The sequence below is a fragment of the Eulemur rufifrons genome, chromosome 18 (genome assembly GCF_041146395.1).
Source record: "Eulemur rufifrons isolate Redbay chromosome 18, OSU_ERuf_1, whole genome shotgun sequence".
NCBI classification, from domain to species: domain Eukaryota; kingdom Metazoa; phylum Chordata; class Mammalia; order Primates; family Lemuridae; genus Eulemur; species Eulemur rufifrons.
In genome coordinates, this window is record NC_091000.1 from 12527866 (window position 1) to 12541415 (window position 13550).

General features: G+C 47.6%; 1 protein-coding gene across 1 annotated transcript in view; it reads right to left on the reverse strand.

Moving 5' to 3' along the window:
- Positions 1–13550, reverse strand: part of ENPP6 (ectonucleotide pyrophosphatase/phosphodiesterase 6) — an 88164-nt gene that overhangs the window by 15555 nt on the left and 59059 nt on the right. Inside the window, exons 4-6 of the mRNA XM_069493479.1 lie at positions 7131–7272; positions 6251–6430; positions 2358–2495 (exon numbers count right to left, since the gene is read on the reverse strand). Coding sequence (XP_069349580.1) covers positions 2358–2495; positions 6251–6430; positions 7131–7272 — 460 coding nt within the window. The remainder of the gene's footprint in view (positions 1–2357; positions 2496–6250; positions 6431–7130; positions 7273–13550) is intronic.

Genomic DNA, 13550 nt, shown 5'->3' on the forward strand with positions numbered 1-13550 from the left:
TTATTCAAGATAGCTATTATTGTTGTTATTGTCATTCATCAACGTTTAAACAGAAAATTTTCTTGATATATTTACTATCTGCAAAAAGTACAATAGCTTTATGCGCATGTCATTGAGACTTTGGGGCAGAGGTCGTTCAAAGTTTCTAATGATCCAGGCGTGACACACGAAGGTTGGTGTCATAGTACTCGTCATCACTAACTCACGGTGTGCGAGATGCTATGGTTAGTCTCTGTATTTGTGAGTCACACTAACCTTTCAGAACTAATCTTGTTTTTTCACATCATGTTTATTTCTGATTTCTTTCTTTTTTCTTTAACGTTTTGCTTCACACATCTTTGAGACTACCTCAAATGTCCCCTTTGAAATAATTATGTCTTTTTAAAAGCTGCTCAGGCCATTGTCAATAGTTCGGCATTCTTCCTTTCTGTTCTGTGGCTTCTCCCCTCTCCTTGGGACATAAGATGTACTATTGGGTGGCCCTTGCTAATTCATTGACTCTTAGCTCTGATTTACTCAAACAAAAGTGTGTGTGTGTGTGTGTGTGTGTGTGTGTGTTTGCGCAGTACCTGCAAAATGATATACAATATAACATAACAGGTACCATGTGGCCTCACCCTCAGAAGGCACTAATTGGCCAGTTTCCTGCGGGGGATCAGGTACTTGGACCCCCACAGAGTGCAGCGTGTGGGGCAGGGGGGTCATCAGGGAAGGGGTGGAAGCAGAGCCGGGGTAGAAGGAGGCTCCTCGGACTTGTCGCTGGGCTTCCTGGGTGGGCACCAGGAGTCAGGGTGCTCTGGGCTGCGCACTTTCTCTCTCCCCTCACCTCCTCTTTGCTGTTCTCGCTTCAGGGCCCCCATCTGCCTGATTCTGGCCTCTGCATCATTTTCGTCTTGTGATTGTGGCCCCCAGGTCTGCACTTCAGACTGTCAGGTCTCAGAACCAAAGCTGACCCAAGGCAGGAATCTTCTAGCCACCCTAGTCCATCAATTGATGAGACCCTAGTGGAAGCTGCCAGTGGGTTCTGGGCTGAAGTAGGTTGGCCATGCAGTTAAAGAAGTTTAAGCATCAGGGTCCCGACACCTAATTTTGTATTCATAATTATGTATTTTTTTTTCTTAAAGAGAGATTTCCCGTCATCCAAATTCCATAATCTTCAGAGTCCCACAAAACCTGCATGTGGCTCTGGTACATGTATCTTGCTCCCTGATAAAAGTAGGAGACGTGCAAGGAGAAGCCACACCCCTTCTTTCCTGCCTTGGGGTGTCCTGAGGGCATGTGATGCCCGGAGCTGCAGCAGCCACCTTGTGACCTTGAAAGGAAAGCCTGAAGAACCACACAAGAGAGGATGCAGAGACTTGATATCACTGAGGTGCTGGGTTAGCACCCCTGGGACTGCCTACCTCCAGCCAACGCGAGAAAGCAAACTGAATTCGAAACTGATGCTTCCAACCAGATGGCTGTGTACCAGGTGTTCCTCTCTGAGGGAACACAGGGGCCACTCCTGAATACCTGAGGTTCATGACACGGAACCCGCATTTCTCCAGGCCCGTGTCCCTGGGCTCCCACCTCTTCCCCAGTCAGTATTTCTGCTGATCGTCCTGCTTCTCTCTGCTGGCTTATTCATGAGTCCTGGGTCTTACACTTTCTTGGCCTCAACCCACTATTTTCTTTTACCCTGTAGTATGATCCAATTGGGACCCACCTTCAAATACCCCCTGCTCTCTTCAATTCCACGCATGACATGACCACAGATTCCCCTGGGGGGTGCAAGGCCTTCCCACTGCGGCCCAATATCCTGAGCTGATACAAGAGCCGGGAGCGCCTGCAGTCCAAGCAGACTTAAGAGGAGGCTGTTGAGGTCATTCAGGCAGGAGGCAATTAAGGTTTGGCCCCCAAATGCAAGACAATCTCCCCCGTAAAATCAAGTTTTCAAGCTGGGGCCCTGGATCTACAGAGTCTCGTTTGCCAAACATTTTCCTTAAAGGTGAAGCGACGCTGAGGCTCTCCCTGCTTTTGACTGCCCTGGAGTGATTGCTTTGGTTCACAGTGATTGTTCCGCTTTAAACTGAACAGGTTATATTGTAAGCCTGGGTAATCGAGTTAAGGCCCGTTTGTTAAAACACAGAGAGTCTGGAGCCACGAAGTCTAAACCGTGACTGTGGGTGCACGGCTACAGTTGTGTCTACAGAGTCACCTGAGCAAGCCTTTTGACTCTCTGAAGAAGGCAATAATGCAACGAACGGCACTTAAGTGGAAAAATCTTTTACATGTAAAAACTGAATAATTATCATTTGGCTTTGGACTGTGTGATAGAATTTGTATACCTAATAAATTGTCATATATTTTATAATTACCTCAGTTATGAACCACCCTTCGTCGGCCACTAAAGTCAAAGGAGAGACGAATTTCCCTTTCTTGTAATAGAACCTGCTTGGAATGGCTTCTTTCTCGTAGACGGTCATGTGTTCCACGGTGCTCAGTTTGTTATATATCTGCAAAGAAAACCAAGAAGGATTGATTTTGCGCTCTCTTTCTTAAATATATGTGAATATTTATTGGACCTTGGTGGGGGAGAACTTTAAGTATAAGACCAGAGAAAGAAATTACCAGAATACCTGATAGATTTGAGTATGTAAAAATGAGAGACTTTTCTATGTCTCAGAAAACAAAGTGGCTGTATCTAGTAAGGCTGAAGATTCACAGACTCTCTGACCTGTCACGTTAACTCCTAGGGCTCTACTGAAAACTCCCATGCACGTGCTCCTGGAGACATGTAGAGGAATATATTGGGTCATTAAATATGAAATGTCCAATTTTGAATCAAAAGTTTAGCTTATTATATCTCAAACAAGAAGCAGTACAATTAATCAAAGTATGCACCTAAACTATCAACGCAGTTTTGCCATCTTAACGGTAGCTGGTTTATGCCAGCAGTGAAGAAGCGAGTAGTAATGAAATTGCAAAAGGTGTTGTCCACAGCTTGTTGAGAATTGAATATTTTTCCTTGCAAAGAGTGGTCCAAAGCCTGGAAGAAGTGGTAGTCAGTTGGTACAAGGTCTGGTGAATACGGTGGATGACAGTTTCCAAGTCCAGCTGCTGTACTTAGAGCAGCGTTGTTTGTGTAACATGTAGTCTTGCAAGAGGATTGGGCTGTCTCTCTTGACCAATCTCGGCTGCTCAATCACAAGTATCTCATCACTTCATCCACCTGGTTGCAGTAGACAACTGCTGTAATTGACTGACCAGGTTTCATGAAGCTGTAGTGGATAATACCAGCGCTGGACCACCAAACAGACACCATTAGCTTTTTTTGGTGAATATTTGGTTTTGGACTGTGTTTTGGCACTTCATCTTTATCCAACCATTGTGCCAAATGCTCGTGATTGTCAAAAAGAATCCATTTTTCATCACACGTAACAATACAGTATAGAAATCGTTTGCCTTTACGTTGTGACAGCAAAGAAAGGCAAGCTTTGAGACAATTTCTCTTCTGACGCTCGTTTAATTCACGCGGAACCCATCTATCCAGTTTCTTTACCTTGCCTGTTTGTTTCAAATGGTCCAATATTGTTGGAATGGCAACATCAAACCTTGCTGCTAATTCACACATAGGTTGAGATGGATTCGCTTCCACTACAGCTTTCAGCTCATCATTGTTCACCTGGGTCTCAGCTCACCCACGTGGCTCATTTTCAAGATTAAAATCACCAGAATGGAACTTCTCAAACTATCCACATATTTTGTGTTCATTAGCCACATCCTTCCCAAACACTTTGTTGATATTTCCAGCTGTCTGAAGAACTCATATTTGAAAATAACACAAATTTTTGACTTATCCATGGTTTCACAAAAATTGCTCTAAAAAAAACATTGAAAGCTAATCACAAGCTAACATATGCATTTGAAAGACTGAGGGTGAACCTTCATAATAAACATAAAACAAGAAGTGTCAAAGTGAAATGTCAGAGATACCAACTGTCAAACTTAGTACTTAAGGGAATCGGACATTTCATACTTAATAAGCTAATATATTGCAAATGGGAACAGCCCAAATGCCCAGCAACAGTGGGAGGATAAAGAAATCATGATGTGGTTCGACAGTGGAATACTATACAGCAGTAAAGATGAATGAATTATGGCTACAAAGACACCTGTTAGAATCTCAGGGATCTCAGCTTGAGGAAACAAAAAGCAAGTTGCACAAGAACAGGAACAAAATTATTTCTATTATAGTTTGAATAACTAAAAAAACTAAACAACACATATGATAAGACTAAAAAGAGAATTACAGAAATGTAACTCAAAGTTTAGGACAGTGGTTTTCTCTGAGGGGGCAGAAGTGGGGATTGGGTCTGGGAAGGACACACAGACGTCACAGATAATGGTAATGCGCTGGTTTCTCAAGTGTTTAGTGAATTTAAAGTGTTCATTGTAATATTATCCTTTACACCTTACACATTTATAATAGTTCTTTTCTCACTCAATAATTAATAAACAAATCACAAAAACTTATGTACATCAAAAGTCCATGCTAAAATTAAAGGGAAAGTGAGAAATTGATCTGCCTGATCTTAAATATCACAAAGATCAAATAAGGAGGATTTTGTTCTGTTAACTTGACCTAGGGCATATCCGATCTACACATGAATCTTTAAAGAACTAGTAATTGTTTTCCATCAGTTTCATTGCTAATTTGATTATGAAGATGTAAATGTTGTATCTATAGTATTAGCAGCAGCTTAAATATTTATGGCTAAAATTAAAGTCAACTGGTTGATGTTGACTTGGCCTTTGGCTAACCTAGGCATATATTCCTGGGGATCACGGAATATAAAATTGAGTTTATCCACTCAACTCTGAAAAAGAATTTACTAGAGGGTTTCCGATGGCTCCCTGAGTTCTGATTTCCTACTTAAGAAAAGCCAGAGTTCTGAAGGAAAGTAGGGTGCGTTTGCAGAGAGATTTTGTGTAAGCGGAAAATCTGGTGACAAACAATAGCTCTCACAAACTGTTGTGTCCGTCACATGACAAACTGTTGCTCAAACACAGCCCCCACTTTTGAGTAATCTCCCAACCGCTCTGGGCTGCTTGCAAGGCCTGACTCACACAGCACCTCGGAAGAAGCTCTTCCCAGCTCATACGCTGTGGCCCAAGCATTCTGGAGACCGCATGCTCCTAAGTGCCAAATGGAGACAAAGATGATCTTCCTTGCCAAAAAACCCCCAGAACTTTTCAAGCACCTGCCAATGTGTGAAATATTCTTCCTGGTTTCACATTTAGGGAGTTCATGGAGACATTGCATGAACACATTTTGCTCCTGCACTTTCTGACCATGGAGCCTGAGAAAGAAGGCAAGGTGCACGTCCCCAGGACAGGGGCAGGCTGGGGGCGGTGGCATGTGGGCAACTGTGCTCCTCCACCCCAGAATGCAGAGATCCTATATGGGAGTGGGCAGAAGCCACAAAGGCTGTATCGGGAGGTGACTAGGAACTCCCAGGCCAGGCAGTCAGCCAAAGGAGCCATGCGCTCCTCCTCCTTTTCTTGGGGTGCTTCACCCCATACTGCCAGATATAATGGTTTGTTTGAGGGAATGGTAAGTAGAGGTTTAGTCATTTCAGGGTGCTGAGTTCCTGGAAGGCAGTGACCATGGGGACAGGAGCTTTGCCCCCCATCTGCACACTGTGGCAGTGCAACCACACCCTCTCGGGTTTCTGATTGATGCCAGAGCTGGGATTCGTGCTCCTGAGATGAAGAGCTGAGGCCACTGCACACACAGCCTCAGCTCCTGTCGTTCAGCACCTTGTCCCAGCTCCCCATGGAACAGACCAGACTGGCAGCTTCCTCCCAGAGAAAGAGCACGCTACGTATGCACCTGGTCTTCCTCGGGTTTGCCTGAGAAGCGCTGTGTTTGGGCCACTAATAAAGTAGCCCTGGTAAGGGCTCGCCAGCATGTGCATGCGCTAAGCACGGCACGTCCTTTAGCTCATTTAATTCTCATAACAGTCAAGGAGGTTCACACCATTATGCCCATTTTAGAGAAGAGAAAACAGAGACAGGGAAGCTGAACAACTTGAGAGCCGTCACTCAGGGAGTGACAGGCAAACTAAGTCACCTGCCAGCATTGGAGGCAGGGACTCTAGAGACAGGTGACCTAGTTTGAGTTAAAACTATGAAAAAAGGAAAAAGCCCAAAGAGATGGCAAATGGGGGTGTGTTCTACCCCCCACCACCGTCGTGGTGTCTCTTGCCTCCGAGTGTCTCCCAGGGGCTGGCCAGAGGCTCACGACAGGCCCGCGGTCCTTCACTTGCTGCAGGTCACTCAGGCTGATGTACTTGTTCAGCTCAATCACTTTGTCCATCCAGAAGATGTCAGTCATCCCATGATCTGAGAAAATGATGACATTCAGGTTGTCCTGCAGGTCCCGCTCCTGTGGGTGGGCAAAGCCGTCATTATAGCACAGAGAGAGCGAGAGACTCTCACACTTAGAAAAGCTAATAAACTACAAATGGTAGGAGAAGGGTATCAGGAAACTATTCTGCCCTGATGAGACACAGTTTGAATCACAGCAGAGGCCCTCTGGGGAGGGGCGTGTGACGGCGCGGTCCCATTGCTGGACGTGCTGACGCCACACAGTGCTTTCAGCTTTTCAAGGTACAGTCTCCGCTTTCATCTTCCATAGTTTTCAACAGAGTTTTGTGCTGATATGAGCACTATCACCTGCCCGTATTACAGAGGCAAAAAATACAGCATGGGAAAGTAAGACAAAAGCAAAAACAAAAAACATGTGTGTGTTATGTCATTCCACAAGTGTGTGGCAGAATCGGGACCAGAACCCACGTCCACGCCGAGCTTACCAAACTTATCAGGATTCTAAAGAACTGGGCCGCCTCTCCACCTACGCCAGGTCACAGTGCTCATCTAGGTCATTGCCACCCCGCTGGCCTGGCTGTGGCACAGGGCTGTCCTGGTCCCTCACGCGGCATTGTGGGAAGCAGAGAGACTGGTCAGAGCCGGTGCTGGCCCCGCCCACCAGCCTCGGGGAGAAGGAAGATGCTGGGGGCTGGGGGAGGGGAGCAACAGAGGGTGTCAGGGATGAGGTCAGCCCAGGCGCCCTTGCATCAGGTCACCTGGATCCACTTGGTCATGTACTTCAGGACGGTGTCCACAGCCTTGAGGGCGTCCTTTCTCTGCGGAGACGAGGGGCCATAGTGGTGGCCTTCCACGTCGATGCGCTCGTGGTATATGGCTGCCAGGTCAGCGCGGCCACTCCTGGAGGGGGCAGGAGAGAGGGGCGTGGTTGAGGGAGGCCCTGCCACCCTGCTCCCTTGTCACCCCCAGTCCTCCGTGAAGGCATTTGGATCCCCTGAAACCCTGCCTGTGGGCCGCCACCCTAGAATGAGCAGGGGGAGCTCTCCAAGGGAAAAGCAGGCACGTTGAACAGCAAATTGCCAGGGCTGAGCACCTTGGTGATGAAAGTCAGAGAGTGTGTCTACTGTCACCCCCTCTTGGCCATGTGGCATTGCTCATCGTGCTCCAAAGAGCGGGAGGATGTGGTGTCAGGCAGAGGCTAGATCTCATAGCTCCACCCTCACACCTGCTGTGTCACCAGGCCGGACAACGAGGAGCCGTCATTTGAATAAGTACAGCTCAGGTATTGCTGGACTTTAAGGACGTCTCTATATAAAGTGCTACATTGTGAATCTACTTGACTGGCAAAAATTGAACGGCAATATTTCAGCAACCCTATGGGAGGTGAACAGATGGGTGTCTGGGGCCCAACGTCAGCAGACACTCCAGGACCCTGGTGCTACGGGGATGTGTGAAGGGTCAGCTCCAATGTGGACAGAGAGTGACCACACTTCCAGGAGGCCAGGAAGGCCCAGTTCTGACAAAACTCTTCCCCTGGACCGGAGTATTGATTGTAAAACTCCAAACTATTTCACCCTCGATGCTGGGCTCAGAGACAGGGACTAGTGACGTGAATCGCAGGAGGAGGCTGGCAGAGCCAGGCAGGGAGGAGGGGAGTGCCGTGGAGTGAGCTCTCCTTTCTCCATGGTGCTTCCCACCGTGAGTCCCTCCCCAGCTCTGGCTCTGCCCATGCCCTCCCCAAAAAGCACCTGAAATAGATCAGAACAATGATGATGATGATGATGTTAGCAGTGACCGACACAAGGTGAAGCAATGGAAGACAAAGCTGATTTCTCTGCTTGGACTTTACAAGGGTTCATAGCTAATACTCCTAGCAGATTGCCTTATTTCTCTTGAAAAACTGTATGTTAAACACACACACACACACACACACACACACACGCAATGAACTGGCATGGTTCCCCCTGCCATGGCCTCCCAACACTTGCAACACGAGGACTGAAAGGATACATCCTTAGAGCCTGCAGTGCCTTGGGTCTTGCCGGGCACAGGGGAGAGAAAAGAACCCGGTGTTCAGAGAGCTAGGTTTGCCCGCTCAGGGTTACACGGCTCCTGCTCACCCTTCAGGTCCCAGGGGAGGTATCACCTCCTCCAAGAAGCTTCCTCTGATGCCCGAGGCTAGACTGGGTGGCCCTCCTGTGTGCTCCCCGACACTCTAGGGTCACTTCTGGGCTGTGAATTTTCATGCTGTGTGCTGTAATTACCCATTTATTTGTCCTTTGCCTCTCTAGATTGTGAGATTCTTTCACCCTAGGGGCGATGATTCCTTGTCCGTTTTATCTCAGCGCTAGCCTAGCATTTGGCATACAGCAGGAGCTCTGTAACTGTCAGCTGAATGTTTAATAACAGTAAGTGCTTAATAAATGATAGCACCTATGGGTCCGGCACTATGCTGAGGGCTTTTACATATATTACCTTATTTAATCCTCAAAACCACCCTAAAAGGTAGGGATGTCTTGAACAGAGAGTTCAAGATAGTTACCAGCATCACACAGCTAGTAAGGGGTGGAGCCAGGATCCAAACCAGGCACAGCTGACTCCAAGCCCCTGAACACAACCACTGAATACTCTCAAAGAACACGGCAGCCCATGCCAATGAGGAAACGTTCTGCTTAGCCTAACTGGTCTTTTGGAAATGGTTCTTATTCTCTTACAAGAACCCTACCAACCCCTAGACAGCTGCAAGAGCATCACCGTGACAGTGAGTCACTTCCACTTCCAGATGCTCCGCGCTCTGTGTCTGTGTTGAATATGCCTCTAAAGTCTGGAACTGCAACGCCAGGAAAGCATTTGCAGATACAGGTGAGAAAATGAGCCTGAAAGCATTCTAGAAGTTACTCAAGGCCTCATAGATTTCTGAGACAGGGCTAGAACTGGAAATGCAAATTTTCCACCTCTGTAGTGGAAACTTTTAACTCTACCAGACTGCGTCTTTGAACATCCACATCTACTCCATCCAGTACATTGGGGAGCAAGTTCCAGATTGTTCTGCCTGGCATCTTCCCTCATTCTGGCCATACTTGCAAGGAGGCACGCTTGTTCGCAATGCTGTGATGTTCTGCTGGGTACCCTGAGGTGTGCTTCATTAATGGTTTGGAGGATACATTGGTTTCAAGTTAAGTGAAATTGCTAGTCAAACGTTCTTTTCTCTTTTTGGAATAAAACAAACTAGCCCCCCGTTATTAAGCCCCATTACCACCCTCCTCCACACTGTGGATTGCATTAGGTTATTATGTAGGTCTTTCTCACAAATGATATTATCATTATTCATGCTCACTAATGTGTGAATGACTAATCCAACTCCCTCTGCATCTATAGACAGCAGAGAACAAAAAGTCACTTTAGGGTCCCACAAGTGTGTAGGTGGTGGGTAAAAGCTTGTACTAGATAATAGCATTTTTATACATACGCTGAAACTTTTTTGAGGCCCATGTTCATTAGCCTGATTGAGTTGATAACACTTCCTCTACTGCTATATTTGAACATAGTGGAAAATTCCATGAAATCTGTCCTTCAAGAGAAGCCTCAGCACTTAATTGTGATGCATCTCTAGCATTCCAGGTGTGCTGATTCACACCTGGTAGTGTATCATATGTTTTAGGTGTCCACACTTCCAGGCCAGGGCTTCTACATAAGGAAAATCCTACTTAATACAGTGGTGACTTACTACGCTGAGGAGTTTTCAGGAATAAAGTTAACTGTTGCACTTTAGTTCAATGAAATACTTTTAGGTCTCTTCCTGTTAGACACTTCACCTTAATGCAGCAATCTCTGAGCTGGTTTCTTTACGGCTATTTACCATTTTCCCAAATCTCCATGTGATCGGAAAGCCAGTAACTGTTGAAATTTACCTGATGGCTTTGCATCAGGAAGCCATCAACCCCAGATGCCAGGAGCACTGGATTTGGGATGCTTGCAATTTAGGGATTACACACCTGCCTTTTGTGAAAGAATTCTACATTGAAGTTTCGTTGATTCACTAGAGACCTAAGTCTTCAAGGGCTGAGAGCACTTGCCTGTCTGGAGTGTAGCTGGCAGACTTACTTGCCAGCTGTTTTCCACATGGGTCTGGTCTCTGTCCCAGGTTAGCTCATTTGCAGTGGGTTGGCTGGGTGGGGAGAAACAGGTGGCCACATCTGCACATCTGCTGTTGGCCAGTGACGGCTCTGGGGTCCAGGAACCAGGCCAGAGGACATGTGGCCATCAGCCTAGTTACCTGAGAGCCGCAAGGGGCGCCCAGCCCTGGGGTTTCAGGGACACCCGAGTCTCCTATCACCTTAAGGTTCTATTCAAATTTCTTTGCCATAAAAAAAAAGTTCATAATGTTATATCCATTTTTCCTACTGAAGTGGGCTGGAAAGAGAAAAGGACTAGGGAGAGGGAAATAGAGGCAGTTTAAAGAAATGGCTCATTATTGACTGCTAAGGAAAATCTTTCATAACTTAGAAATAAGGCCCTCAAAATGTCTGTTCAGTGCCATGCTAGAGCACTGTCCAATAGGCTTGCCAGAGTCACAGATTTCACTGCTGATTAGATTCCAGACTCTGTAAACCTGGCTGTTAATTTCTAGGACACCAATGAGATTAAAAATTATGTCTGTCTGGGAGAGAAAGCGGTCCCAGGAATTGTGGCTGGATTACCCTCTATGTTACTATCGTATCTGCACCTGACAATAGCCACCCCTCACCATCCTCCACCACTCTGTGCCTTCCTCTGTGCGTGTGTGTCTCTCACATCCTCCTTTTCACTGGCCTTGTCATCCTCCCGACTCCCCTCCGTGAGAAACCGAGCTGAACTTCGGCGTAATCCTCATACAGAGATGTAGTGGACACACAGCAAAGTTTTGATTTTGAAAATTCTCTTTCGGCAGGGGCACTGGAACTAGGCAAATCTGGGATGAAACCCTGGCTTCTCTTCTCACTAACCTGGAGGTCTCAGATGAACAGCAAAAGTATCTCCAAGCCTCAGTTTCCCCATCTGAAAAATCTACTCAAAGGGCTTTGCTGGGTATTAAACGAGCTGATGTTTGCAAAGCACTTGGCACACAATGAAAGGGAGGGAAGGGGGAGAAATGCCTCCTGTGTCCCCTTTCCTTCCAGATGTCCCTCAATCCCTTTCCTGAGTATGTGTGCAGAGCAGGGAGCAGGATCCAGGCTCTGCTGAGTCTGAGTCTGATTCCTGCCCTGTCTTCCCCACAGTCCCCAGGGAGGAGGGACCAAGGGCAGGACACAAAAGCCAGCTTTGTCATAGCTCATGGAAAAAACTGTGCTGTCATCCCTCCATGCCCTCACGAGTGCCAGCAGCCTCTGAGGCCCTCCAGACAGTCGAGCTTCACTGTGGCTGCCTCCCCGTTCCCCCTGCCAGTCCATGAGCCACCCGAGGGTTGCTTGGGCTTTAGCACCCAGCACCTCTTTCTGCCCATGGAACCCTGAATATCCTGCAAACAGAACTTCCAGAAGGATGCACTAAGTGATGCCGATGACAAACTGCTTTCTTTTTTGACAGGGGAGGGACAGAGTGTGCAGGGTGCAGGGCTGCATTCCTCCATAGTCCTTCAGAGCCCTAGGCCCCGGGGTGGCCCAAGGAGGGGAACTGCAAAGAGGTGGTTCTCAAACTCCTGTCCCAAGCTGGTTCTGCTCCAGGGCATCTCAGAGGTGTGGGTGTAGACCGGGGTGCAGGGCTGAGGGGCTGACTCTGGAGTAGTTCTCAGCCACTGCACACTCAGAAGGTCCCCAGGAGACTGGGCTCAGAGCCCCTGTGGAAAGAGCTGGGCTCTGGCTCCACCACCTGTCAGCCCGAGAGAGCCCAGGCAAGGTGCATAACCTTCAGGGAGGCGGCGGCCTCTTCTGCGAGCTGGGGAGAGCAACAGCTACGTAATGTGGGTGTCATAGCAAAATGGGTCACAGGAAATAAAGCCCTTTGACGCAATGCTAGAAGACGGGTGTCAACCATGTCAGTTCTCTTTCTCTCTCCTTTGCTCTGTGCTAGAAGTTGTCTGAGTCCAAAGTGAGCACCTCCCAGGGTACCACTGGGCCAATAAAGCCTATGAGCACAGAAAGCTGTGCCCGGATCAAACATGGACGATGGCTTGTCCTTCCTACAGACAAGTGGCCCTGCACCCACAGGACCCTCTGCTGAAGTGTCCCTGGCAGACCTCCTTGTTTAAGATCTGAGCAGGCCCTCCTGCTTTCTGCTGAAGCCCACCTATCCTGGGTCCCGTTCTCTCTGCTGCTCAGACTAATAGCACAGTGGGCAAAGAAAGACACCTCATGGGCAAGTGCTGACTCAGAGACGCTCTTCCAATCACAGCTGGGCATTTGAGACAGAGCTGGACAGAAAACAAGAGGTCAGCTGTGGAGTTCTAGACACGCTCCTCCTTTCAGGGCTCTCTGACAGAAAGATAAATAATTATACTCTTGGTCTAGACAGACAGGCCAAAAGCATTAATGATTCCTTCAAGCCACATTATTGCATGGAAAAGCTGCTACATGCAAAGTGGTCTTGATTGGTCCAGACTGTTCTAGACTGGACACTTCTCTTACTTTGCTCCTAAAAAGGACTAAGTTTAGATTCTTTTAAAGAAAAATGTTGACCTACAACTTTCAGTCCTTTATTCTACGTTGTAAGAAGGGAATGCATGGGTTGGCTGAAGGAGGTGCTCCTTTGTCTTTGGGGGAGGGTCTAAGTCATCTTGCTGCCCGCCCCCCAGACTATTACTGCACTTCTCTCTCTCTCCTTTCAAGCACTGACTAGTTTTAGAGATGGTGGGTCTCCATCTTCCCACCTACTATGCAAAGGCGCTGTCTCTGGTGTCCTGTCGACTTTGGTAGCATGAAGACCCCATAAGACAATTGCACTGGCCTGGTTCTGTCCTCCCAGGGCATCATTCATGTCGTAGACTACGTGACTGCCATCCCTGGAGCTCAAGGCCATTTCCATGGACTAGAATATGCATGGTGTTGCGCTGGGCAGTGTGGCAGCGCCAGGACACATCATGTAGAGCCCTGGCCTGGGGCCACTTCCCTGGGCTTCCGGTTTTTTTGTAGCCTTTTCTTTCTAGTGGCCCTCAGTGCGTTTGATAAAGACACACACACACACACACAAACACACACACACAC